General features: G+C 40.1%; 1 protein-coding gene across 1 annotated transcript; it reads right to left on the bottom strand.

Annotated features, from left to right (window-relative positions):
- Positions 1 to 350: 350 nt before the first annotated feature.
- On the bottom strand, positions 351 to 26,964 carry RTF1 (RTF1 homolog, Paf1/RNA polymerase II complex component). Its single transcript, XM_063159047.1, is given in 19 exon segments — positions 351 to 1,157; positions 1,924 to 2,035; positions 2,327 to 2,422; positions 3,488 to 3,565; positions 4,140 to 4,197; positions 4,571 to 4,692; positions 5,950 to 6,027; positions 6,600 to 6,707; positions 6,792 to 6,879; positions 7,214 to 7,296; positions 8,209 to 8,386; positions 8,997 to 9,132; positions 9,972 to 10,083; positions 11,672 to 11,786; positions 13,859 to 14,063; positions 15,552 to 15,699; positions 24,038 to 24,148; positions 26,775 to 26,940; positions 26,942 to 26,964. Coding segments are annotated over 19 exon segments (2,124 nt in total). The 3' UTR covers positions 351 to 1,050.

Below are 26,964 nucleotides of genomic sequence, written 5' to 3'. Positions count from 1 at the left end.
TATGTCCTTCCCCTTCCATAGAGTGTGATTTTCTAAAAACATTTTTTCTTTATGATAGAAGCCCCATTTAAATGGTTCAGATAGCAAGAAACAAAGTAAGCTGGAGTCCAGTGACGACATGAAAACTTAACAAATATGTAATATTGAAGGCTTGGAGAAGAAACTAAAGCCCAACCAAATGAGCTCCCCAGGATCACCCCATAAAAAGCTACTTCACCCAGTTACAGCTGTAGAGTCTGGATGTGTTATAGATGACAAGTCCCACATTAAGAGCTGTGTACCTCTTTCTCATCGGTTAAGTGTAATTAAAAAAGAGAACATGAAGTTAAATAGCTATATCAGCCAAGCCGTTTTAGTAAGAAGAATCACATTTAATGAGTTTCTTTCTTGCAATTTCAGATGCTCAAATACAGCTGGTAGAAATTCAAACAGCCGTAAAGAACTGTGACAGACGGATACAAATAGTACTGCAGCTTAAAAATGATAAAAAACACCTGAAAAAAAGTCACACAACCCTCCCAAAAAAATTTACACTTTGAACCTAGGCCAGTTTTTGAAGATTCCCTTCTCCAAAGCTAGGATGAAGGAGGAAGAAGAGGGAGAAAGTGCAGATGACCTTCCAGCCACAAAGGTCTTGCGCCAATGTTTATTCACTGTGCCTGTGGTGGTATGTAAGGGGAGATCACCAAGTGCTGATTCTGCGACTGCCAAGAGATTCCTATGGAAATCCAGACCTCAGGCTAATACTGAACACAGAGTGGACCAACGAGCTGCATCAACAAAATAAAAACAAAACTCAAACTAAAAGAAATGGGAAAACCCCAAATAGCACAGATCCACATTTGTGAGGGGAGCAGAGGAAAGGGCAAGAAGGGAGGTCTTTACAGTAAATAGTTGAATGGTTTATGTTACAGATGACTGGCAGTTTTAAAGAGTCTCTTCCCAGCTCCATTGCTGCTCCAACCCAGAAGGGAGAACTGAAAAGGGAGGAAGAAAAAGTAGGACATCATCATGGAGCATGCAGGATCAGAAGCAGCAGAGTGGGCATGCTCAAATAAGCCCCCGTCTCTTTTTGTAGTCCTCCAAATTCAATGATCGCCGAGGGGCACCGTCTTTTGCTGGAGGAGCCTTGGAGGTGATGGCCAGTGCCTTAGATTCTGTTGGGGACAAGAAAAGAGTAAGGACAAAACCACAGGCAAAATTTTTACTTGTTTTTGCTGACAACTTCACCACAAAATCATGCTTGGCTTCTGTAGTACATATCTTCAGTTAATAATACAGACAGTATTGGGGAGCTTATACTCAGAGATGCAGCACATGCAATTTTGACTCTGTATATTAATCCAGAGACAGATAGTAAGCAGAAAAAGTCAAACATTCTATCTATGTCTACAACACACATTTTCATCAGTCTCCAGATTCTTCTGCTAAGCAAGGATAAAAATACTGCATAAAATGTCAAAATGGTGTTCTGTCTCCTCATCCTTCTCTCTTCAGTGTCCTTCAGTGCCTAACCCTTATCTGCTTGCTAACTCAAGTTCCTAACTCTCACTAGCTGTTACACAAAGTCTCTTGTTCTTGAACTCCTGCCTCATTCTCTAGTCTTACATCCAGAGCTGACCTTGTTTTGAAAAACAACTTCTCCTGCTCTTGCTTCTTGTCTTTGTGCATTCTTACAGTACTTCCTAAATTATTGTCCTCCAAGAAACTGCAGATCTAATCCTTCAGGTAATGAAAGAAATGGATGTCACTATCACACATCCCCACCCTCCTCAGTTCAAGATACTTGCCAAGATGGTAAACAGAGTCCTTACTCCCATTTCCAAAAGCCCACCAAATCCTTGAAAGAATTATTCTGGAAGAAGTAAGTTCTATCAAAATGGGCTGGACGATCACATCCCCAAACTCAGATGGAACACCTACCTGAACTGGGAACCTGAAGATCAATCTTTACATCAAAGTCATGCACTTTGAAAAGATCTTCTGAGAGGTCACTAGCTGATTTAGAGTTCACATCTTTATCTTTTCCTTGACCCTGAAATGAAAACTACAGGTAAGTCTCCAAACCTTATCTGGCCACAAAAACAGAGATAAAAATATTTTTTCCTCTCTTCTGTCATAAACACACTTAGTGTAGCTTTCATACGGCTAGAGCAACTTAAATTTCCTTTTTCAAGTAACCAACAAACTGTTGCTTTTTATGATAAAGCTCTGCAGGATCATTTATGTTCTAGAATTGAAGCATGCATCTCTGTTACTCATAAGCTTCACAGAGCAAAAGGGTGAAAGTGTGAGGAACATAATGGAGACCAAAATGGAAACTCACCTTATTTATGTCCTTTGGAGCATCTGGTAACACACCAGATCCATATTTTGCATTTAGCTGGGCAAGGATGGCAGCTTGGACAGCAGGATCTCTGGACTGCAAAGGTGAAATATTAGGCAAGAATAAAAATTAAAAATTCATGCATTTAAATTTGCAAAAGCTAGAACTACATTTTGGTAAAACAGTTTTCATATCCATGAATCTAAAACCATAAGAGACTCTATATGCGTTCACCCAACTTTCAGAATCCCAGAAGGCTACTGAAATCATCCTGGCATTATCTGACAATAACAAACTAAAAATCATCTTCAGAAAGAAACCAGAAATACATTCCCTGATTATACAGTTTGTTTCTGTGACTATTCTTGATGCTACTAAGTATGTATTTGCTTTCAGCTTATGGTTCTGCCTAAAACACTGACAAGCAATCTATAGAAGACTACTGTCTTTACCTAATAGTTCTCTAGCATAATAAAGCTACTCAGTTACAATTCTTTTCTATTAAAGAAGTATTTCAGAAATATTTCATTCAAGCCCTGCAACATAATTTCTCTTTTATTTCCTTGCTGGTTTGTGGAGACTGATGAAAGCTGACCTGAGCAGTTGGTTTTTTAGGTACCTACACCAGAACCACATACTCTTCCAGAACAGACCTCAACAAGGCCAGATTACTTAGAAGGAGGAGGTGATCACCTTGCTACTCATCAGTTATACACAGAGGAATTGCAGGAGAAGGTTTTGCCACAGTATCACAAGGGAGGTTTCTGTCGAACTACTTCATCCATCACAGGCCCAAATGCTTGTTCTCCTCTCACCCTAAACTGATCTTTCAAGAAACTTTCAGCTAATTAAAAGTGAAACTCACACCTAAAGCAAACTGTATTCTCAGAGCTAACTAAATCTGAATAATTCTGTCATGAACTCATGACAGAAGTCTCAATCATGGTTGCTTTTGCAGTACATACCCACATCACTTATGTCCTTCACACTTTGCATTAAAAGAGAAGAGGGACCAGGATCTCACTCAGCTGTATCTCACACTGCCATTTAGGGTGTTAATAGCATATGGCACAGTTGGGAATTTTTGTTCCTACATTCTGGATGGCATTGGTTTCTGTTTTTCAACAAATTGCCTCAACTGAACTTAAGTCTTACACTCACATTAGACACTATTGTGGGCTTGCACTGCCGCCTAGTAAAGGGGTCCATTTGTTGGTTCTTCATGCTGTGACTTTCAGCCTGGAGAAGAAACAGCACATGGTTTTGCAGAGTTTGCTACTTGTTCTCTTTTAAATCCTCCCACAGCCCCCCATCCATGCAATTACTCATTTGCTATATTCAATACTGAGATCAGAGAAAAACCAGCAACATTACAGATTAGAAAGATTTTTAATGCACCCACTGTCCTGTGCTTCACAGGAAAAAGTGTCCTTATTGCATGCAACAACAGAAAATACACACACAACTCTCAGGAAGGTTAATGCTTAAGCATTTGTTAACAAGCTTAACTCTTCCTTAATAAAAATGTAACTACAAAGAAACTAATACCTCCTTCACCCTTCTCTTATTTGAAGTGTCCTTTATGAGGAGACATTTTCTTTCCCATACAACAAGCATTAAGTCACTCTTATAGTGACTAATCTGCTGATAACTGAATTGAGGAAAAGGATAAAGCAATGTACTTTCAAATCATATCATTTGCCTCTATGAAAGATTTTACAGATTTTAAAAAATTAGCGACTTTGCCATGCAATTATCCCTCTGCATCATTTAATCTCTACTTGTAGAAAAGTATTAATTCAGCACTATTTACCACAAGAGCCTTCTCAGACTCGACAATATTCCACTCTCTGTTTCTCTGGTTGATGTAACTGCAGAATGGAAAAAAAAGGAGGGTGGGGGAAAGAAAAAGAAAGTGACTGTCATTTATCAGTCCCTACACAGCAAAACAGCTGAAAGCATTCTTGCAGCTTCATCCTGACCACAATTTACTCTTATTGCAATGCAACTGCCCCCTGGGGTATATAGAAGAGAGTTTACATTTTTGACAGTTTTAACAGCATGACAGATACAAGAAAGTGAAGATAGACAAGCACTAACAGAGCCATTACAATACACATTAACGCACTGTACAGGAAAAAAGAAACAAAATCCTGCAGTTAATTTGTTAATGCGTTAGTTTGTCTTTTTTACATATTGTTTGATACTATTTAAGAAAGAAAATTCCCAGTATCTGCTTCTTACCTGATTGCAGAAATATTTTTTGTTCGCTGACGATCCAGGGCCTCTGCTCTCTCTTCAAGTTCATTAAGCTGATCTTGAATCTGCTTGGCCTTATCTTGGTCCCCCAAATCCTCAGCCATAGCCTTCAACCAAAAAGGAACTCATTAGGAACTGCTCTCTACCCAGAATTACTCAGAGAGACAAGAGATATATCCGTGAATCAGTGAGCCAACCCTACTTCAGTCATGAATGTTTTTCCCTGCATGGTAAGAGTACAACAAAGAGCTACACTTTCCTTACAGCTCAGGGCAAAACTGGATTTCTTATTCTGAAGAACTCTCAAAACACTTACACTAAGGAGGATGTAGGAACACCAGTCCTAGCATGGGGAGGACAGGTCAGTGAGATGACTTAAATTACAAGTTTTATTAAAATTTAACATCCCCATTTAGCAGATCAGGAAAATAATTATTTCCACAATTCCCAGTTGCCATTTACTTCAGGGAGCGGGGATTCCCCTGAGGCACGACAACAGCTTATTGCGCCACCTGGTGACAACAAAAAGCAACTGCACTCCTTGTGACGGGAACCTCATCATTTACATGTTCGTGTATAGTAAAATAGCGACCACAGGAAAAAATACAGTTAAACCAAGGAACCAAGAAAGGTACATTAATACGAACTCTTGGATTTTACTGTATATGAAGCTTTCATGTCTCGAGTAAGACAAACAAATTTTGGCTCTATTTGTGCAGTCCCATCTTCAGAGATACTTAAGACTGCTCCTTTTCTTCACTTCTTGGCTTTGGCTTTTATGCACTGTTAGGTCTACTTGTTCCAGGAAGACTACAGGTAAAAATAGTTCATGGCAAATAAACCTTTCAGCCCCTTCTTTTTTATCAATAGAAATTACCAGGCATATAGTGACAATTCAGTTAGTCCTGAGTAAAAAATGTAACACAACTTCTGTTTTTCCTGTCTTAAAATAAGAAGAGGAAATCAACTTCCAAACATTATTACGAAGTACTCTAAAAACAAAATCAACAAGTACTCAAAAAAAAAAAAAAAAAAAAAAAAAACAAACAGCTAAATGGACCAAAAAAACCACAAAAAAGAAAAAAATGAAGAAAAATAAAAAGTTTCTGATGCAGATAAGACCTTGTTTAACGAACACAAGAAGAGACAGCTTAAATTGTTTTGTTTAAACTGCCCCTAAAAAAAAGGGGTGAAACAGCTGACTGGATTCTGAGTATTCTGATCCCAGCAATGAACCTTGAGAACCCCTTTCCAGCTACACAGTTAAAGTTGAGCCTACTGCTGACTTCTGCCAATCCAGATGAGCTCCAGTTCTTTGACATCAAAGACTGCATTAAGCTTGCAGGCATCATCTCATCTCTCACCTTCTCCTTTAATAGTTGAGTTTTCTTCATGGCATAATTTGGAGGTGCTTTTCTGAACCTTTCCTTCTCCTTCACAATCTGTAAGATGCAGAGGAAACAACATGAATATGCAAATATGAAATCTCTACTTCAGTACTTGGACATTAGAACCAACAGATGAGTGTCACCTAAGAAATTTATTTATTGCTACTGAATTTGATGTATGCTCTGATAGTTCTGTTTTTTAGTTTGTGCCCTTGGTAATGAGTTACAGCTCCATTCTCCTTACTACCTACAAAAGCCTGATGCTAATCACCTTTGGTCAGTACGAAGCAAGTACAAAACTGCAAAACTTGTGATAAATGCAACTACCATGATGCTGTCAAGTTTTTCACAACTTGAGAACTAAGTTGCCATACTCAGGAGTTCAGAGATACGCAACACAAGTTCAAGAGGAGATAAGAGGGCACAAATGATAAAGAAAAGCAGGAGTGAACACAAAACAACAGCAGGATCACCTAGCTACTCTATTCAGTTATGAAACTTCCTTTGAGACTTTTACTTCCTTCTTGGAATGCAAATACCATGATGATTTGGCTTTGTAACTGCTACTGCATGAATTCCTGTCACTTTTAAGCACTGACATAGCTTCACTACAGTGCACCATTTACCTCTTCAATGTCCTGATCATTAAACTTGTAGTTGAGGGCTTCTTTGATGGACACTTCCTTCTTGTTTATCTCATCAAGTGTGGGTAGCTGCATCCCAGCAGAGAACATCTAAACACAAGACAGAGTTACTTTCTACTTAAAGTATATTTGGCAGAAGGCTGCTAAGAAGAAACGGAAGTCTAGCAAACTTACTGCTTCCTTCCACTTCATAAATTCACTTTCAGTAAATTCCTGATTTGAGACAAACTCCAAGCGAAACACACGTGAATCATTGCCATGCCTGCAACGATAAAATGCAAAACATCCCCTTATGATGGTGTAAAGTGGTGACACTGGATCTATACGTGTAATCTGATTAAAGAAGTCCAAAAATAAACAGCCACACATCAACATAATCATAACATCCTGCATGAAATGTTTGGGGTATTTTTTCATTTCCACTATGCACAAGGAGGAAAAAAACCCAAATAAACCCAAACCAAACATTCTAGCATTAAGTAGCGTGACAAGGCTCAGTCTACTTTTCAGTTCTCACCTCCAAATCCCACAGACCATTATTTGCTATGAAAAGGACACTGATTCATGAACTAAAGAGGATTCCTTTAGTATCTTACCGCAACTGTAGGCCTTTGTTTGTCCGTGTGCCACCAAGCTGGTAAACCTTTGCAGTCTCTACCACCCCTGTTATTTCAGCAACCTGTATCACAGAGTATAATATATGAGAAGAAGGATGCAAGAGAGGTTTAGGGTTGTTTTTTTCATGTTTCTGGAATGTATCAGGCATATTCAAACTTTTTCATTAGAAATAAAAACCCTTAATCTAGCTAACAACTCTAACCAGATCAAGGAAAGCAAGACACTTCAGTATATGTTATCAGGTACTGAATGAGTTGCTTCATACATAATTTTTGAGTTAGTAAATTATACCATCTGAATGCCTGATGCAGTTTTTGTATCTTCTCAGCTCTGCCTTCCTGCCCAAATAGTGTACTCTCTCCTACCTTTCCTATTTCCTTCTCAAATAACGTTGGTTTGGGTTAACATATGTTTCAAACGAAATACACTACTGCTGCTCAGATACTAAACACAACCCTTCTGGGGCCTTCTTAAGGCAATTTGAGAGACTATTATTGTATCCTATGATTACAACAATGAAACAGAAAAACAAAACTGTGTTCTCAATGCAGTCTCTTCTGAAGGCACAGGGGTATACTAGAAACTTTGTAAAAAAATAGTCAAGACCACACAATAACTTCAGAATAGTCCTAGAAATAAAGAATGAATCTTACTCATCCTTACTTGGTCTAAGCAGAGTCTGAAACTCTAGTTTGCAATACAAATGATGAGACAGCATGAACCAAAACTGGAAGATCAGGCTTTTTTAGTGCTCTGTCTCTCTCACTAAATTTATCTCCTCCCCTGGGTGGTCACACAGATTTATTTATTCTTAAACCAGTCTCCTCCACCTCTTTGCCAGCAATTACATTTTCTGGTTCTAAGCAATCTTTTTTTATCAGTCAAACAGTCCCTGGTACCTGAGACCTGATAAGCTGCAAATATTTTACTGCAGCACACAACCAAGAACTAAATCCCTCAGCACTAAACCCACCCGATAAACAGGTTTGCTGTTGTGATTGCCGATGCCAATGCGGACGAAGCAGCCGGTGACGGTCTTGGCAAAGAAGGGCATGTGACACCAGCGCTCCAGCTTGTGCCGCGACAACCGCACTCGGTTCAGCTCTTCAGGCAGGGACACTGGCTGCGACTTTGGAGGGATTTCTTCTTTCCTGATTTGGGAAAGGTGAGAGAGAATAAAGAAAAAAGCAGAGACATAATTGAAGCCCAAAAAGAGGGCCCTGAGTAAGGTGCAGCATGAGCACCTTACATAATTTAAATTACCAGTAAAAGGAATGATTCATCGTGCACTAGTTGACTGTGGATGTGTGAATTTAGCATTCATGAGAAAGGCTTAAGGTGAAATCCTAGACTTATTAAATACTGCCTCTGCTACCAGAAAGCAGAAAGACACACACCGAGGCAGTTTACAGACAAATGCTTTAAGATAAGCCAGCACATGTATCTGCCCAGATATATGCCAGAGATCTGCAGCTGCTGAACTGCAGGACTAAACAAATCAGTACACAACAGTGTAATCTGGGCTAAATCTGACAGTAGGGAACTGAAGTTGCAAACCCACCCAAGGTAACAAGTCCCATGAACCATGATATAGTGCCAAGGACTCAAATTTGAGCAATGAAATTTTGCCCAGAGGCAAAAACACTTTAGAGACACTGAATTGCCCCAAACAATCCTCTGAAAAAGCACGTGTCTGCCTAAAGTAGATCTCTATTTTTGAACATACTTACAAGTAATCATAGCCTAGTGTTTACTACTTACTCTTCCTCTTCATCAGAGGATGACGATCTGGATGAGCGATCGCTTTTCTCACTAGACTTATCATCCTCCTCCTCCTCTTCATCATCAGAGTATACTTCACTAGTTTTTAATGGCTGTTTTTTTGCAAGCAATTCAGCTGGGTGAAGGACAGAAAACAAGGAAAAGCAAGCTATAAATATTTTATGAAATGCTTCCCTATACGAGCTGAACCTTAATTGCTTTAAAAAAAGTCCAAGAGGCAGACAGGTATTAATTTTACACTAGATACAGGTGGCAAATGTTCAAATCCACTAGTAAGCTGTGCACTTCGTTGACTTCTCCCTTTGCATATACATGAAGTATTTAAAATCATTCTAAACCTCAGTTGTACTTAATTTCAGTCTCCCAATTTGACTGCACATAGTAACTCAAGATGGGTGTAACAACTGGATGTACAAGGAAAAAACTATTATGATCAGACAACTCATTTTTATTTCACAGGGAAAAATAAAAAAACCTCATGTTTGGAGAGGATTGCAATGAAGTCCAGTAGAGTAAAAAATATGGCTGCATCAAGTTAGTGGAAAGATGGACAAGATGATGTGCCAGTTAAGAAACAAGCACATGTAGACAGGGTATCACAAGTACAATAAGCAGGAGTTTGAATGATTCAGAGATTAAAAACCTGAATCCAAGTGACCAATTCAGATACATTAACTAAACCTTACTAAGAACCATTCAGTGGACTGTGATGAAAGTTCTGGTGTTAGGCCACTCCAGGGAGGGGCAGGGGTAAGGAATACTCCATCCATCAGTGGTAAATTGCCAAGTACCACCCTAGATGGTCATGTTGGGCAAAGGCCAAGGAAAACATAGAATGGAATTCATTCACTCCAAGCTGTAGGATTGTTGCATTTATTTGAAAGAGGAAGCAGTGCTTTCAGAAAGCTGCAATAATGCCTGAAAAACTGTAGCAAGAGCAACATCCTTTCATACCTGTTCTGTTCTTCCTTTTCTCTCTTTCTGCTTTTAGCTCCTCCATTGCCTGAGATTTCTTGTCTAGCTTTTCATCCCGCTTTGATCTCCGCTCTTTGTTATGTGACATGACCTAAAAACATACACAGAAAATCCCTCAACACCATAAATCCATAAGTTGAAAAGCATCAAAACAAATATTTGTTTGCATATTTGAAATTTTTTCACATAGAAATTACTAGCTTATTCCTTTTTGAAATCAGTTTTTTTCAGTTCATTTTTTATAGAAGGTAGAGAGAGAAATCAATCTGGAGCATATTTCTTTATTCTGCTTCATATCAAAATTAATGAACATATTTACAGTTCAACATTTCTGCCACCAAGTCTTAGTCTCAAAATTCCTCCTTTAAGTTACAAAAGGACAGAGAAATAAAACAGAAATAATTTAGCAAATAACATGTAATGAGGAAAAACTGGATGAATAGTCTTCTCATTTGCTGCCTCTGCAAGGCCAATTCAAAGCACTAGTTTTCATTTAGTAGCAAAGGAAAACGTCATGTTAAAAAATACTTAAAGCAGAAAGAAAGTTGCTTGTAAAATCTGCAAGATGGATCCAAACCTTAAATGTTTAACGTCTTTTTGTGTTTTCCATTTCTAACAGGTCTATCTCTATAGAGAAAGCAGCCTTTATAATAAGCATAAAAGACAGTCATTTCACCTAAGTTGAAGTAATTTCTGCAAGGCACTGTAAAAGAACTCCACATAAGATCCTTTTACACATGCATATACGTATTTGCAAGTACACTTTGTGTATTATAATGGACAATTAAAGCATACACAATGTACATATATGGAGTTGAGGGAGTAGGGAAATGTGATTCACTCCACTCAACATGTGCCTAAGGGAAAACTCATTTTACCCAATTAGATTTTAGGTGTTAAACATCTGTTTCACTAGAAAATAACACAGTGAATCGTCAGCTGAAGATGCCCTCTTCCATTGCACAAAACAACAGGCAACAAAAAGTGTAAACAATCAACTGGTTCTTAGATGGCTGAAGTTAGGCTAGATGAATCTCATCCCACTCTGGGAGCCTACCTGCCCTGACTCTGTATTAATGGCAGGATCTTCACTATTTGAAATCACAGTTCAGTTACAGAGGCCTGGCCTCAAAAACTAGTGTTGTCCTCTTTTTACTGGAGGTAGGAAAAACTATAGAACTACTTCTGCTCCTCCTGGCATTCAAGCTTTTCCTTGACATCCCTGCCAGAGGAAACTAAGCATCTTTGCCTCTGTATGTATGTGCACACAATATAATTAATGTGACAGCTGAGCAGTTTTTGGTCTGCTCTCAAACTTTTCAAGAAGAGCATGTGTGGAATGTTTCAGACTGAACTACAGAAGTTTGGCTAAAGGAACTGAAAAAGGTTGCTTTCCTTTTCTCATGTGGGAGGGCAATCACAGCAACTGCAGACATAGCTGCAACTTTGTATTTTTCATTAAAGTGGTATCACTGCACCCCTCAACAGGCCAAAGATGTTAACTTCCTTAAATGAACTGGAAAAACTGAAGATAGCTTGAGCATATAAATTAACTAAATTCTGATCTACTTACTACACTGTTTGACATTAAGGGAAAACATTAGGGGTAGAAAGGCAATATCCTCCCCCCTTTCTCCAAGAAGAAAGGGGTTATTACAAAGAACAGTTTCATTTCCTACCTGGGATTCCTGGATCTGTGTGAGTTTTTTCTTCTCCTGCTCTTCCTCTTGCTTTTTCTTTTTTTCTTTCTTTTCTTTCTTTTTTGCTGTTTTTAGTTTTTTCTTGATTTCAAATCTAGTAGAAGTTATTGGAACAAAAAGAATTATGAAAGAATGAGCTTCCTGAGAGAGCAAAGGATTGCTCAGATGCTATCACAATTGCTATTAAGCTGCAAGTAACACTTCAACTGCTTGTTCCTTCTCCCTTTTATGTTATCCTGTCCCCTATTCCCATCTCCTCCCTTTCCCAAGAAAACATAGTGAAGAAAAGCTGAGCACACCAAGTGCAGTCCTACAGAAAGCTAACCTAAAGGGTTGATGAGACCATGTAGAAATTACTATTCCACAGCAAGATGCCCTTACTCCATCTTCCTGTTTGCCACTGCAGTGATCATTGCATGCTGCCTCAAACTCTAAAATCATGCGGCTATTTCACATAATTTGAACCTAAACAGCTAAAGATTATTTTTTCTTTAAAGCCACTATCATGCTAGCTTTTTCATGCTTAAACTTCACCTTTTTACTGGCACTGGTCTGTATAAGAATGACTGCCACATTTCAAGTCCTCCTTCAGCAGCTGAATTCTCATCAGACTCAGTTTCTGCAGAATAATTTAGGCACTTCCATGTCTACCTTCATGAAATATATCACCCTGATGTCTTATTTTCAGCCACTGAATTCAGAAGAGTAGTAATTTCAATAGAACAGGCCTGAGAACGAGACTCCACTGCACCCTGGACTGGTCATTGCTTTAGTGAAGTGTGCATATGGACATAGACAAGAAAAAAAATAGCTCCCAAAAACTGAAATTCATAATATGTTATCTACATGCACACTACACAGTCGATTCTTCTTCAGTCCTTTACACCTGGATTTTGTAGACAACAAACTGAAGTGTCAGATGAGCTCATTGCCCTTTATGCCTTTAACATGAGGCAGGACACACAAGGCACAGGCATTATAGCAGATGCAATGTCTGCTGTAATCCAAATGAACTCACAGCATAATGTGCACACAAAGAGCTTTTGAAAGATTCAATTTATCATAAATGACTACCCCACCACCCCCTTAGTTCTAACTGCCAAGACTTTACACAGACAGCACAAATTCAATTAAGATTAAATCAGTAACTCAAGCTTTGACTGTTTAGCTTGTTTGTATCAAGTATTCTCCAGCATTCATTCTAAAACAGAGACATTCAGTTACCAGGAAATAGAGAGTAAAGTTTGAATAATATGATGTCCTTCTACATGATCTAAATCCAAACTTACAATCATTCTGATCCCTTTGAGGAGAGCAGCAGACCACATAAGATTCTGAATGTGGTGTTAAAATCAAGGCAGGCAGGCAGTGCTCTAGCTATGGCTTGGACAAACACAGTTTGGCAGTTGCTTGTATTGACATGATTTACTCAACAGATGTCAGTCCTCTAGGGAAATTTCTCAGCAAATGAGAAAAGAGAAGGCACTAAAGAAGAAAGAAACTCAAGAAACTTTGTCCCATACATGCCAAATCCTTTTGATTAAGACACATGGGAAGTAAAACACCTTTACAATAAAGTAGCTGCCTGGACAGTGTAACAGCTACACTAGACAAACAGCTACACAAACAGAACAACAGTACACAAGGTACTAAAGATTCCATGAAAAGGACATATCCAACACCACTCATTATTTCAGTATCTCTACCTTCTATTAGGGCCCAAACCAGTTTCACACCCATATGCAGGCAATCCTAACACTGATCTGTGCTTCACCATGGTTTTCTGAAAAGTTGCAGAAACTCATGTACACCTTATGCTTTGTTTGCCTTTTCCCAAAGCATCAACACATGAGAGTTAATACAAAAAAGATGGAGAAAAGCAGGCCTTCTGATTGTCTGGCATCTAACCTATGGGGCAGTAACATAACTACAAGAGTAGCTGATAGAACCAGGCATATTCAACAGCTGAGAAACTTTTAGATACTGTCTCCTACAAGAATATGCAGAACTCCTGCTGTGTGCTTCTTAACTACTACAAGGACAGTTTAGTTACAAAGAATATACAATCAAGCTTATTTCACTTAACAGTACTGAGAGCACAGTCAGCATACTCCCTATGCAGCCTTTAAGAATTTGCTACCAAATACCAACAGATATAAAATTCACCTTCTCTTTAGCACTTCTCTCTTCTCTATCCGGTTAAACAGTTCCTGCTCTCTCTCCTTCTCCGTCATTTGTTCCAGTCGAGCTCGGTCTTCTTCATCTCCCATCAGGTCTTCTCCATAGCCATCATGGAATTCCTCATCTTCAGATGAAGAATCTGAATCTGAGCTAGATGAGGAGCTGTTGCTTTCTGAGTCAGAGACTTCTCCTAAATCAAAAATATAAGGTAATGAGATTCAGCTGGGGCAAAGCCCAACCACTTCATTATAGCATATTAGCAAGAGATAACATGAATTAATTCTACACTTGTCTTCCACTATACTAAAAACATACATATAATGCAATTTAAGGCCAGATTGAAATTATCATAATATATGTATGCTAAAAAAATTCTAAAACGAGTGGTACTACATTTGAATACAAACTGGGTTATAATTAAAATTTCTTAGTAGAACAAACAAATTTAAAAGGCCTTTTAGTAATGTGTTGCAGTCCTACAGTTAGACTTCTATGCCCATATGGTTATGTCCCTGACAAGTTGCTTATACAGCCATGAATTTGTGTGCACACACCTCAAACACCATGATCAACCACCACAGAATTAACCACCTCATTATAGCAACCTGAAGGACCAAAATTAGTCATGCGAAGACTGCAACACTATGAATTGCTACACCAGGAGGTAAAGTTGAAACCAATATCCTCCGGGTTGGCAATGCCCAGTTACTGTAACAAGCCCTCCCAGCTCCACAGGGGTTTAGGCAACAGCTGACTCCCCTCTAATATTGGGTAATACCACCTTTAAACATGATCCAAGTCCAAGAGCTTTGATTATCTCACCTAATTGACTAAATAAGATTGAATTATGAAAGCAGGCCATTAGGATTCCTTCTTTCACTTCCATTTTGGTATTAGCATTTCTGGAAACTCCCAGCTTTGCAAGCTCACACTATGAAAGCCCTTGATTTGTAAGCACTGGTATATACAGGTGCAGTCACTCCACGCCTTTGTCTGTATCTGCTGTGCTTGATACACTTAAAACTGTAAGCTCCTTCATATACTTTTTTAACTTCCTTTTTTAGCATCAATGGAAATTGCAAGTAAGCACCTGCAAACCTTCATGGACATGAAGAAACAGAAGATAGGAATTTTGCCCAGCATTGAAATGTATTCAATATTAATGTAAAAAAATTCTGACAAAGTTATAGAATGATTTTTCTTCTTCTATGTCAGTATAAATGTGCAAGAATTCCAATTCAAATCAGAGTGAATGCATAAAAAAAGACACTCTTATTTGCATCACGAACACTATGTACCTTTCCCTTTGTTGTCACAAGAAGTTTGGGATGGGAAAGTACGTCAATGAGAATCAAAAATGCTTCCCACATGGATAGATAGGACATGCTAGAAGGAAGAAAGGAAGCCTCTTTTCCAGGAGAAAGTCAAGCAATGAAATGTCATTCATTCTTCAGATGAAATAGCCTTTGCCTTGTAGTTGTAATGGAGTGCTCACAGTAATGCTACACCGAATTACTTTAAGCCACAGTAAATGTAAATGTTACCCTGACTGTAAGTTACACAACCAAAAATCTTTGAAGATGGTCTTCAATATCACCATGCAACATTTCTCTCCAGGGTGCACAAGAGGTAAGTTCACTTGGAATCACTCTAAACAAACGCACAAGTGTTATCTCACCCTCTTCAGGTGCCGAGCTCTCAGCCGAGCTGTCTTTATCCGAGCTGCCGGAAGAGGCAGCTTTGTTCATCTGTCTCTTCATGGCTCCTTTCTTCTCTGCCTTACCCGCTTTTCCCTTTTTTTTGTTTTTAGAACCTCCAACAGTCCACTGCAAGGAAAGAACCAAGAAAGGGATCGTGAGACACAAACACCACTCTCTTCTCCCTTCTCCAGAATACTGGAGTAAAACCAGCTGAGAAATAGCCCAGCTGACAGAGAAAAAATCATACAAGTGTAAAGAAGAGAAAAAAAGAGAAGCCAATAGGAAACTTATCACATAAATGAGAGCCTTTTACAAGGTTTTCGGGAGTAGAGTGCTGTGAGGTTGGTTGAAGATTTTTCTTTGAAAAAAAAAAAACAGTTTTAACAGTTGGTAGGTGACTGCTTTTAAAAGATAATGACGACTTCAAAGTTGGCAATATCTGCCAAGCGAGAAGGTATTGAAAATATTTCCCTAAGAAAATAATTTTTAAAAATGTGTCCAATGTGTTTGTAAAGATTAGCTTCAGTTTACTATTGAACAAAAGCAACTGATGTTTTTCCAGAACTAGTTTAACCAGGAGCAGATTTTACATTCATGAAGGACACCAATTATACGTGACAGCCTCTTCAAAATCTTGGTTTTACCAAAAGTACACAGTGTCTGTATTTCTATGCAACAAGCCAACAGTGCAGTCAGAGATGCAGGTGGTGGCACTACCCCCTAAGTACACAAAGAAGAATCAAATCAGAATCACAGAAGTCAGGAAAAAAAAGGAGAAAAAAATACAGTATCAAGTCCAAATTTTAATTTTATTTTAATGTCATATTTTCAGTTAACTTAGACCACCGTTTCCAAGTACAGGACTTACACCACCAGACATACACCAGACAGATAGCCATTTTAAATCCCAAAGTCCCAGAAGAACTAGTATTTACCTTACAGTATGATTTCTTAATAGAATTTTTACATTGTTCCAACTACCTGGGTAAAGCCAGAAGGGAACAGAAGCAATAAAGATTGCCCATCTATTACTTAAAGGCATTACAATATTTTTGCACTTCACCACCTCTTTCTAAAAATTCTCCAGGCATGAGACCCTCAGGCTTTATATATACATATACATACATATATATATATACACATATATATATATATATATACACACACACACACAAATCCTCTAAATACCTGCATATTATTTTCATCTTTCATGCAAAGCACCGTCTGGTTGAACATGGAGTCTTAAAAAACCAGTCATAATGCAAGTGAGCAAATACAACTGTGCATAAGCAAGGTCTTGCACTGAAAACTAGTCTAAGTGGGAAAAAAAACCACCTTAGATTTGAGCTCAAATACATAAAAACTTCAGGCTTCTTACCCAATCACTCTATCCTGGGGGATGAATCAAGTCTATCTCTGCAAACAGTCATCACTCCATCAAATTTGATAAATTGTTCTGTCTGATAAGACACCATCCTCAGAGATCCCTGGTGTTCAATTACTCTAGATGAAACTCAAGCAAGTAATTATAAACCACTACCTAATCTAACAATACCTGAACAAATACCTTTGGAATTTGCCAGGTTTTGATTACTCACACCCAGCCTTGTACTTTCTATATTACCAAATGATTCATCATGTACTTTAGGCACCATCAGAGTATTTAGAAGTCTCTGTCAAGGCCAAAGCTGGTTTTGTTCTTTTTCCTGAGGTAAAAGTACAGTGGTGAGCCTTGCAATTCATACCCAAAGCAGGTACCCCAGAGTCTGCTATGGCCTGTAGGACAGCTGAGAAAAAACTGCACAGAAAGCTTCTGACTTTACACCAGCCTGAGCTTGTACTGAAGTTTTTACTGGCTTCAGCATTAAAGTTTTACTTGCTCAGTGTTACAATATTGCTGTCTAATATTATTTCTGGTTACTATGCTCATATAAATCAGTAAAGAAAAGCTTGCACTCTGTCTAAATCTACTCAAATCTCAGCATTAAGGAATCATCTCCCAGGTGAACAGAAAAGTGCATTTTTGCTATGTGCTCAAACACTCACCTACCACTGACATACCAGAGAGGACACAACAGCAAGAAAAGTGAAACTCAGTGTTTAGCAGTGATGCAGAGGTGCCTCCCTCTCAGAGCTCTTCCACTTCTTTTCAGTGTTCTAATGCTGAATTATACCTCATGTCAGCATGCTGCACAGCAAGGAAGCAGCACACAGAAAGCCACAGTAAAGCAGCACAGTTATATCAAGACCTTGAGAGGTCATGCTGAGATTAAAGAATCTAAGATCAGATAAAAACCAGCAGGACTTCAGTGAATAAAATGTTTAATAGCTGTACATACATGTGTTACATATCACTGTTTTCAGCTTTTAACTCACTAGTAGAATTGTGGATAAAATCTGTGACCAGGAAGATAGGACTGAAAAGAAACCTATGTGACAAACATTTCGAAAAACAAAACAAAACAAAAAAATAGCAACCCAAAAAAAAAACTCCACAAAGAAACATCAAACAAAAAAAAAATCCCACCCAACCAACAAAAATCCCAAACAAACGACAACAAAAAAAAAAAGACCAAAAAACCCCACAAATAAAAAACCACACCACCAAAACCAAAAACCACCCGAACAAACCAACACAGGACAAGGTAATTAAAAATCTGCTCTCTCATCTAGGAAAGTGTGCTTTGGTTTCTATTTCACCCTGGAGATAACACTTCATCTCACTTTTGTTCATTCAAGTGACCTCTATGTCCATCCTCCAGTTTCAGTGCTGTCACAAAGCCAAACTCTTATCCAACTCAGTTGCTTCTGGGCTTATTCAGTTACCTCAATCTCTCATGAATGCCTGCTTATTCCCAGAACAACTACAAGACAAGACAAGAGTTGGGACAAATCTTGGACCACTCAAAACCAGGACAAGCACAAGACTCCTAGGCTCACAAAGTGCATTTGGACACTGCTGCACTTGCTGTTTGGACACTCAATGATCCATATGCTCTGCTCAGAGGGAGTGGCCAATTTGAACTTCTTCTCGCAACAGAGGAGGACACAACAGCTAAGCTGGCCTAGGAGGGAGAGGGAAGGAAATATTGGAAAGCCAAAGTCTTGAGTCCCTTCCTCATGCTCCAGCACACCAGCAGAAATCAAAAATACAACATGTTTACATGCAACATCAAGTAAAAAGGCACACAGTTATAGTCAGAAACATTTCTTCGCTCTTTTTTCCTTTAACTCCAAACAACAGTCACTTTCCAAAATGCATCCTCTACTGCAGTTTCTTCAGGTCCTGCAGTCAGGCATCTCCAGTCAATGCCCCTCATGCTTCCCATGGCTGTACAGCCTGCTGGGAACAGCCCCTCTATTCAGCACTGCCTCCTCGGCCACCATCTGGAACCCTCTGTGGCTCCAGACACAGCAAGTTCATAAACCCGTGCACAAGTGCAGTGCCCGTGCCCTTCTGCTTATTGTTCAGCACTACCCAACAACAGAGCTGTATGGCTCTCTCACAAGGACAAGCCAGGAGAGCCTTTTGAATTTCCCTCTAGCTGCCAAGGTTCACAGTGCTAATAGCTTGCATATTTCCTCCACGAAACAGTTGGACATGATGATCCTAAAGGTCCTTGTCAACCTAAATAATTCTTTGATTCTAAGAACTCCAAATTAAGCCACAGTAACCAGAATTGACTTAAGGGAAAAAAAACCCCCAACCCACCACATTAGAAATTACCTAGATTTAAAAGTCAGCTTCTAAAAAAACAACTACACAAAGTGATTTAAGAAAACAATTTACAGCTCAGCAAACATGGAACATATTTCCAGTAGGGAGATGAAACGAGATTGCAGAGAAAAGAGAAAAAAAGGAAAAAACCCTATACCTGAAAGTGAGCTCAGAGTGCAGAATTGTTCTACTGCTCAGGTAGTTGCTGTTTCCTTCTATTCACACAGTACCTAAATGCATTGCACAGTGAGATTTTAATTTGCAAATAGGTGTTCTCCCAGCTTTTTTTTCAACCCCCTATCAAGCACAAGTAAGGATGCACAAGTAAGGTTGCCAGCCTGTCTTGCCATATCCTTCCCTCCTGCCCCATCCAATGGCTTTATAAGCAAAGTGCAAAAGACAAGCCACAACATCAAAGTAAAATAGGTCCCTTACCAATGTGTTCCTTTCCAAGGGCACATAAAACTTCAGTTGTCCTGTTGTCATTGCATTTAAGTGCCCCAAGGTAGGTAACATCAGCTCAGCTTACAAACTTTCATGCATTCATACAAGAAAAAAATAAGGCAGTCCACCAGGCAAGCCATGAAAATACAGTTTCAGCCTGTCTGAACTCAACAGCAGGAAGCACAGATATGAAAATAAGGCAGAATTTACTGTCTTCAGGCTTTCTCAAAGCTTGGAAAACTCTACAGACAGCACTCCAAGAGCTTCAAGGAGGAAAATACTCTCTACTGCTACTTTTAAAACAATAGTAAATAAAATAAAAAGCCCCTGTTATTTATCCTATCTTTCAGGATCTACACCTGTCATTTGAACACCTCAAACACTTTGATGATGACAACAGCCTAGCAATCAGAAAACTTTAAGAACTATTTTAGACACAGAGAGGAAACTCTAGGTACGTACACCAAAATGGAAAGGAAATAAGCAAATAAAGAAAACACCTTTGGAAGCCACAGAAGAGGCTTTCCCAGGAACTGGCTGAAGAAGGCTTCATGGACCAGAGTATCACCAGACACCTGATCTACCCTTTTCATTCATGTACAACTCCAAGAAGCTCCCAGAAATCAAATCCCAATAAGTTATCCCCATGTTAGTTTGCAATTTAAACAAGTTCGTTACCGACTAAATTTTATAGCAATTTTGTCCACAGCTTATTCACATTACTCCTTTTGACATGCCAGCCTTCATAGAATTAGCTTATGCAATTCAGATTTGCACTTGCACTTTATTTGGAGTGGAGGAAGTACCACCACCTTTCTTACTTGAGAAAAGCTTTACTAGTGCACCCACTAATAGCTGAAGGAAACTGTCTCCAGGAAAAGTCAAAGTTACAAAGCACACAGTCTATAAGCTGTGTATAAGAAGATTAAAGCATGGCCTGTTTCAAATGTCCTAAGCTTGAAAAAAATGTGTGGCAAAGGCCTCATAGGACTGGAGGGCCCACTCATTTTTGAAGGTTTAATTAAGCAGCATTATAAAATAAAAGCATACAGGAAAAGACAATATTCAGTACTGTAATTTCTACAAACCCACAAAAAGACATCCCCAAAACAGAAAGAATACATGCAGTACTTGGTTCATCTATGCTTTGCTGGAATGCTCTAACTTAAAGTGCAGTAAGGAGATACAAAGGGGCATAAAACCCTCTAGGCTGTTACTTAAAACCAATCTCCTCACCAGCTGCATGACTACTGCTCACCTCCTCCTCTGTCCCATAGCTCTTGACAAGATCTTCAGCTATACAGGTCCCTAACAAATTAGCACATTTGTAAAAAAAGGTATAAACAGATAATCCTCACTAAACTCCAGAATAGTACTAAGCACTCATTATATAAGTTTTCTAGTTCTGGAAGGATATTCTGTCCTGACCCTGTAGGTGTTGAAAGGCAGAACTGAACCCTTCCTGACATTAGAATGAGTGTACTTTTCAAGAGAAACAAACAGGAGCTCCTGTAGCACTGTGGCTTTCTGTCTAATCAACACTAATGTCAGTAAAGTTGTTGCAGAAGTCATCCCCTCTTCTCACACAACAGAATGAATTATCTTACTGTAAGCAAAGGATGCTTAGAAGGAAAAGCAAGAGCCCAGAATTAACCTACTGCAACTGAGGAACATCATCCACCTAATGCCCTCAATCAGTAACAAGAACACTTTGTGAGCACACAAACCTCTGGTAGCACCAGCAGGAACCTGGCTAGCACCAAACTGGTTACATGCAGAAAGCTACCAGTTTGACATGGTGAGCTCTTGAGCAGATATGGTCACACACCAGATAAAGGAGCCATCTGTGTCCAGATTAGTACATCTCTTTGCAAAGGTGGCTCTCCTCATTGCAAAGCCCTGCAGTCATTGCTATTTATCAGCTCTCTGAACAAAAGACTAGAATGATTCAGTCAAGAATGCCCCACAGCCCCACCAGAAGACAGTTCAGAATATCCCTCCTATTTCATTGCTTGCAACTCACTTTCAGTCTGGTGGCTAGAAAATTTCATTCAGACCACAGAAATGGTTACAGAAGTGTTACAGAACTCAGTATCTAGGCAAGAGGTGCATTCTCACTGATACACACAAATATAACATTAAAGATGTAGTGACATCCCTTGGGCATTATTGTATAGATGCACCATGATTTGTACCTGCTATTATTCAGTAATTCCAAAATGTTTCTCTCTCCCCTATGCCCCGCAAACTTTCCTCCCTCTAAAAGAAAGCAGCATGCTGCATTACACTCTGCAATAGATTTAGGCTTCCTTCCTGTACATGCAACATAGTTCCAATCCTTGAACATTTAGTGCTTTCCAGGAATCACAAAGGACACACACATTGAAAAGCCTCTGTGGAAACACAGGGGTATGATTAGGCACATTTGTCCAGAGCAACAATTTCCATGCTTTTGCCTCAAGGTCTTCACCTTGCAGGAAGTCAAATAACACAAATTCAACTTTTAGATCCCCCTATTCCAAGAGGGGATCCCACCTACTCCAATTCCCAAGGTTGAACAAACTTCAAACCAACCACAAGAATACTTATTAAAATGTGAGTTATTCAGCAGGACTAATGTAGTCAAGCCCAGGAAAGGAATGACTGGCAGAAGCAGAACTGTTGTAAGGCAGCCGCTCATCCTGCTGTGACAAGCAGCAGTTCAGAATGCATATTTCAGGCACAGGAATAGAAGCAAGTGTCCTAATTACCTCTTCTCTAAATCTTTTTCCTCTTGCTGCATGGAGGTCGGAAAGAACATAGTATCAATTTGAAATGATACACAGATTAGAAAGAGTATCAAACATGCTGGGTGCAACAGTAGCACTGCTGATCTGCAAGGTCTGTGCAAATTTGTGAAAAGGTACTGTCACATTCTACACAGAAGAGGAAGGTAGACCTTACTTATTACACAAGTTAAAATTCTGACAGCTTTCAGAGATAAACACAGAATGGAAGGCTTTATCATCCACATGCTCTCCACACCCAAGTCTACTTTTTCCAGACAAGCTGGTCTCCACATAACTTAGAATAAATAAACTGTGAGCCAGCAGATCTGAACACACATCATGACAGACTGAGTAGTTCCCCAATAAGAAACGTAATATATCTAGGTTGTCCACAATTTTGTCTGTCTTTATGCCTTAAACGTATATTAGATATACAAGAAGCAGGTTTTTAAGAAAATTATTGATTTGGAACAGAGTTCCAAGCATATTTATTTTAAAAATGCCTCAGAAAGAAAATTAAACTGCACATTCTTCACAGTTATTGGAAGAACTCTGCTACACTAATAAATACTTTACAGTTTATCACTGGCCTACCCTGTTAGGCTGCAAGTTGCCACAATGGATAATCTGTACTGTTACTTTAGAAGGTAAAAAATACAAAAACCCACACCAAACATCTCCCTGACAAATATTTAAGAATAGGTGGAATTAACGACCGCACTATAATTTGCAGAAAGTGTGCAAAAATATTTGTAAGCTTTCCAGAAATTGCTTTTACTCACATACTTGTATAACATTTGTCAGTACCTGTTTTAATAGTTTTTTTTTAATATTTCTTTTCTCGATGCACAGGCTTTTAACCAGCTCTAGACTACAGTACCAAGAACAAATACTAGAAACAGAACCAGCACTGTTATTCTTGTATAAGCACTGTTACACAAGAAATTGAGAAACCTTAGAACAAAGTAATGCTGAACTCTTTCTTCCCTCTTTCTTCAAAAATGTCGATCAAAACACACCCTGTTGCATATCCAAATGGCCAGACAGCTAATTCACAGCACAGTTCTTGGAGAATAAAAGCAGCTAAGTAGAACAGTTTTACTACTGTAAAATAGTACTATCTGCCTTGACCCTTCTCTCGGGAAGGAAGCTCCACTCAAAAGTGAAAATCTCACTCCCTGAATTCAGAGTCCAGCTTCAGCAGCTTCACTGCTACTTCAACAGCAAGCACGACACAGGAAAAACACTAGTTTAAAGCAGGCAGCTCACCACACCATATGAATTTGGGATTACAGTGGCAGTCATCTTTTCTATATATAGACTATTTTGTATACAACTAGAATTCAAAACATATTCATTTAATAAAAAAATTCTCTGGCCTTAATGGATCTCCATCAGTCTCCATCATTGATAGCCAGTCCCGACTTATGAAGTCAGCAGGCTAAATATACTGCATGATAAATACACTTTCACTGCTTAGGTACAATCTGACAGATAACCCACAGCAATGTCACTGATAACGTGAGAAAGTCACCTCATCATCACTGTCTGATGTCTCAGAGTCCGAGGATGCTGTAGGTTTGCTCACAGGTGGTTCCTTTTCTTCAGAGTCACTGCGTTTCCGTTTGGCCAATGACAGGAGCTCCTGGTGTAAAAACACACACGTTTATTTCAAAGTGTTTTGATTAGTTTTATCCAGGTTTTGATTAGTTTTATTAGTTTTTAATCCAGGTCAGTGCACCTGCAGGTTCTCTGCAATATCTGAGCACATCTCAGTAGCACGGCTATTGCCACCTACTAAGGAACAACTCTACCTGTGTTTCATAAATATACATGTGCACACACAATACTGGATGCTACAAAAGGATTTTAAAGACAACAAGCTATACAAGGTAACTACTACTATCATTACTTTCTTGGAATAAACAATGTAAGACAAGTTACTTTCAGAGTCATGTCCAGATCTGTCTTATTTGGATTGGGTAATAATTCAAAACCACCCTAACTACACCATGAAGCATCAGCCCTAAAAAGCCAAATACCAGTAGATAGCAGCTTCCTCTCCTAAATAACAGAGATGTCTGCAATTATACACTTTAAAGGGTAAATGCTTTAGGCATCACTTTTACATCATGTTTGGTAATATTTAGTCAGTTTGTTCCATTCCATTTCACTGCTGGTGCATGCCCCAGAACGCACTCAAAGCTTTGGACAGACACAGAGCAGGTATCAAGCTCAAAGTCTGTGAAACTTAGTAGAGCTGTTCTGCTCAAAAGGAAGCATTTTCACAGGCAACACACACGCACACAAAGAACTACAGGGCTCTCAAATACTCTCATCATCTACTGTTCATCACTTGTTGAGGTGACACAAGCAGTAGTACAAAGCAAACATTCTTGAAGCTGTGTTACTGTCTTTGCAGTCTGGGACACAGAATCTATTCTCAGAAACATTACTCTGGGGCTGATGAGTCTTAGCTGTGTGTAGAAATACAGCCACACCAACTTCTGCAGTCTTGGGAAGTTGATGCTGGATTAGTTTCCATTAGTTTCACAACTGGAAGATTATCTCAACAAACTGATTACAATTTACTACCTCAAATGAGAACATAAACACTGCAGAAACTGATGGTCTGCCTACTTACCAACAAAGAAACTTTTTATTAGTTCATTAGCAATGGCATTTTACCAACCTCTAAAGAAGCCCTGCAACATCAATATAGCACAATTGTACATTTAAAGGATCTCTGGAAGCTACTGAAGAAGCTTCAGTGCTTCTCTTTGGGAAGCTCTTGAAGGGAAGCACCACTTTAAAGTTATATTATTTTTTTTTCTTTCTTTCTACACTTGTTCTGTGTTTTCCAACATACCATATTTAAAAGGCTGCTAGCCCTTTGATTCAGCAAGCCTAGACTGCCGTGGGAATCTGTCAGACATTTAATCTACTCAGTATTTAACATTTAAGTCAGTATTCTCTCATCTCAAAAACATGGCTTCCCTGCTACCTGATCTTCATCTTTGCACACACACCTCCCTGCTGTCACAGCTGCTACAAGCTTCTCAGTGGAGGGGGAAGCACCTTCTACTCGGGTCCAGCTGCAGATGCCTGCTGCCAGTGAGGGATGGAACAGATGCAGAACCACGTGGTTACTCCCACCACCATCACTCCAATTGTCTGACTGATGCTAGAGTTAGTCCAACTCCCATTTTCAAGTTCTAAAACTATCAGACTGATACATTAGCAGCGAGATGTTGGTAGTGCTAAGGACTTTAGAGGTATACAAGATCAACCACATCAGCTGCAGTGTATTTGTTTTACTAGAGTATCTGATTGATTTTTCTGAAGCCCCAGTCTGCAAAAGCATTTTTGTGTATTGGGGAAGGCTTTTTATTGCAACATAGCAACAGTTTTTGTATTAAAAACTCCGAAGGTCCAACACATAAATTACATCAGACATGTCGGCTTCAGCATATTCGACCTTCCAAACATCTCCCCGGAGCAAGCACTGCCATCCAAACTGCAACACACTTCACCCATAATGTCTTTATTTACCACTGGAATCACACCATCAATACCTGCTACACCAAAAGGTGACTCTTTGAAAGCAGCCCGCTCCACAAGGGGAGACATCCCCTTTGCAACCCTGACACGCTTGAACTCACGCCAGACATGGCACTTACAACGCCGGAGATGCTCTGATGACCAATACATAAATACTACCCCTTCTTACATCTACAGCCTGGTTTCCCCCCAACAGAGCTCTCCAGCGCGGTCACCAAGATTGAGAGGGTCGCATTAAACACGCATTAACACTCCGGGAGCCTGCCTGCCCCGAGCAGGGGCAGGGACCTGACACGCTGTTCTCCCGGCGTACCAAAGTAGCATGGAAAAGTTGCCCAGCCCTTTGGGCCTCTTTCCCCACTACTCGAGGTGAGAAGAGCGCTGGCAGCCGGGCCTCGCTACCCCCTGCTCAGGGCCAGACCGCCCGGAGCATCGCCCCGGAGCATCAACCGCGCCTCCGTCCCGCCGGCGCCGAGCACCGGGCCCGCCGCAAAGAGCCCCCGCCAGCGCGGGCCTCCTGCCAGGGGCGGGCCGGGGACCCGCCGGAGGGACGCGGGCTGTGCCCACGGCGGCCGCGGGGCCCCATCGGGCTGAGGAGGGCGAGAGCGGCGCGGGACCGCCGGGCGGGAGCGAGGGAGGGATGGCGGCGCCGAGCCGAGCGCGGGCCAGCGATCCCAGGCCCCGCGTTCGGGCCGGGCCTGCCCGCGCACCTGGTCCAGGTTCTCCTCGCTGCCGCTGTCCTCGGTGTCGGAGTCGATAAGGACACGGCCTTTCCGCTTCTTCACCATGGCGGAGCCGGCGGTGCCCCCTCCCCGCCCCGGCGGCGGCGGCGGCGCTCGCACGGCCCGGCCCGGCCTGACCCGCGCCGCCCGCCCGCCCGACACAAAGGGCACCGCGCAT

Source organism: Melospiza melodia, chromosome 6, assembly GCF_035770615.1.
Source record: "Melospiza melodia melodia isolate bMelMel2 chromosome 6, bMelMel2.pri, whole genome shotgun sequence".
In the NCBI taxonomy this organism is placed as follows: domain Eukaryota; kingdom Metazoa; phylum Chordata; class Aves; order Passeriformes; family Passerellidae; genus Melospiza; species Melospiza melodia.
Note: the sequence above shows the minus strand (reverse complement) of the source record. Positions and strands in the feature narration are given on the sequence as shown.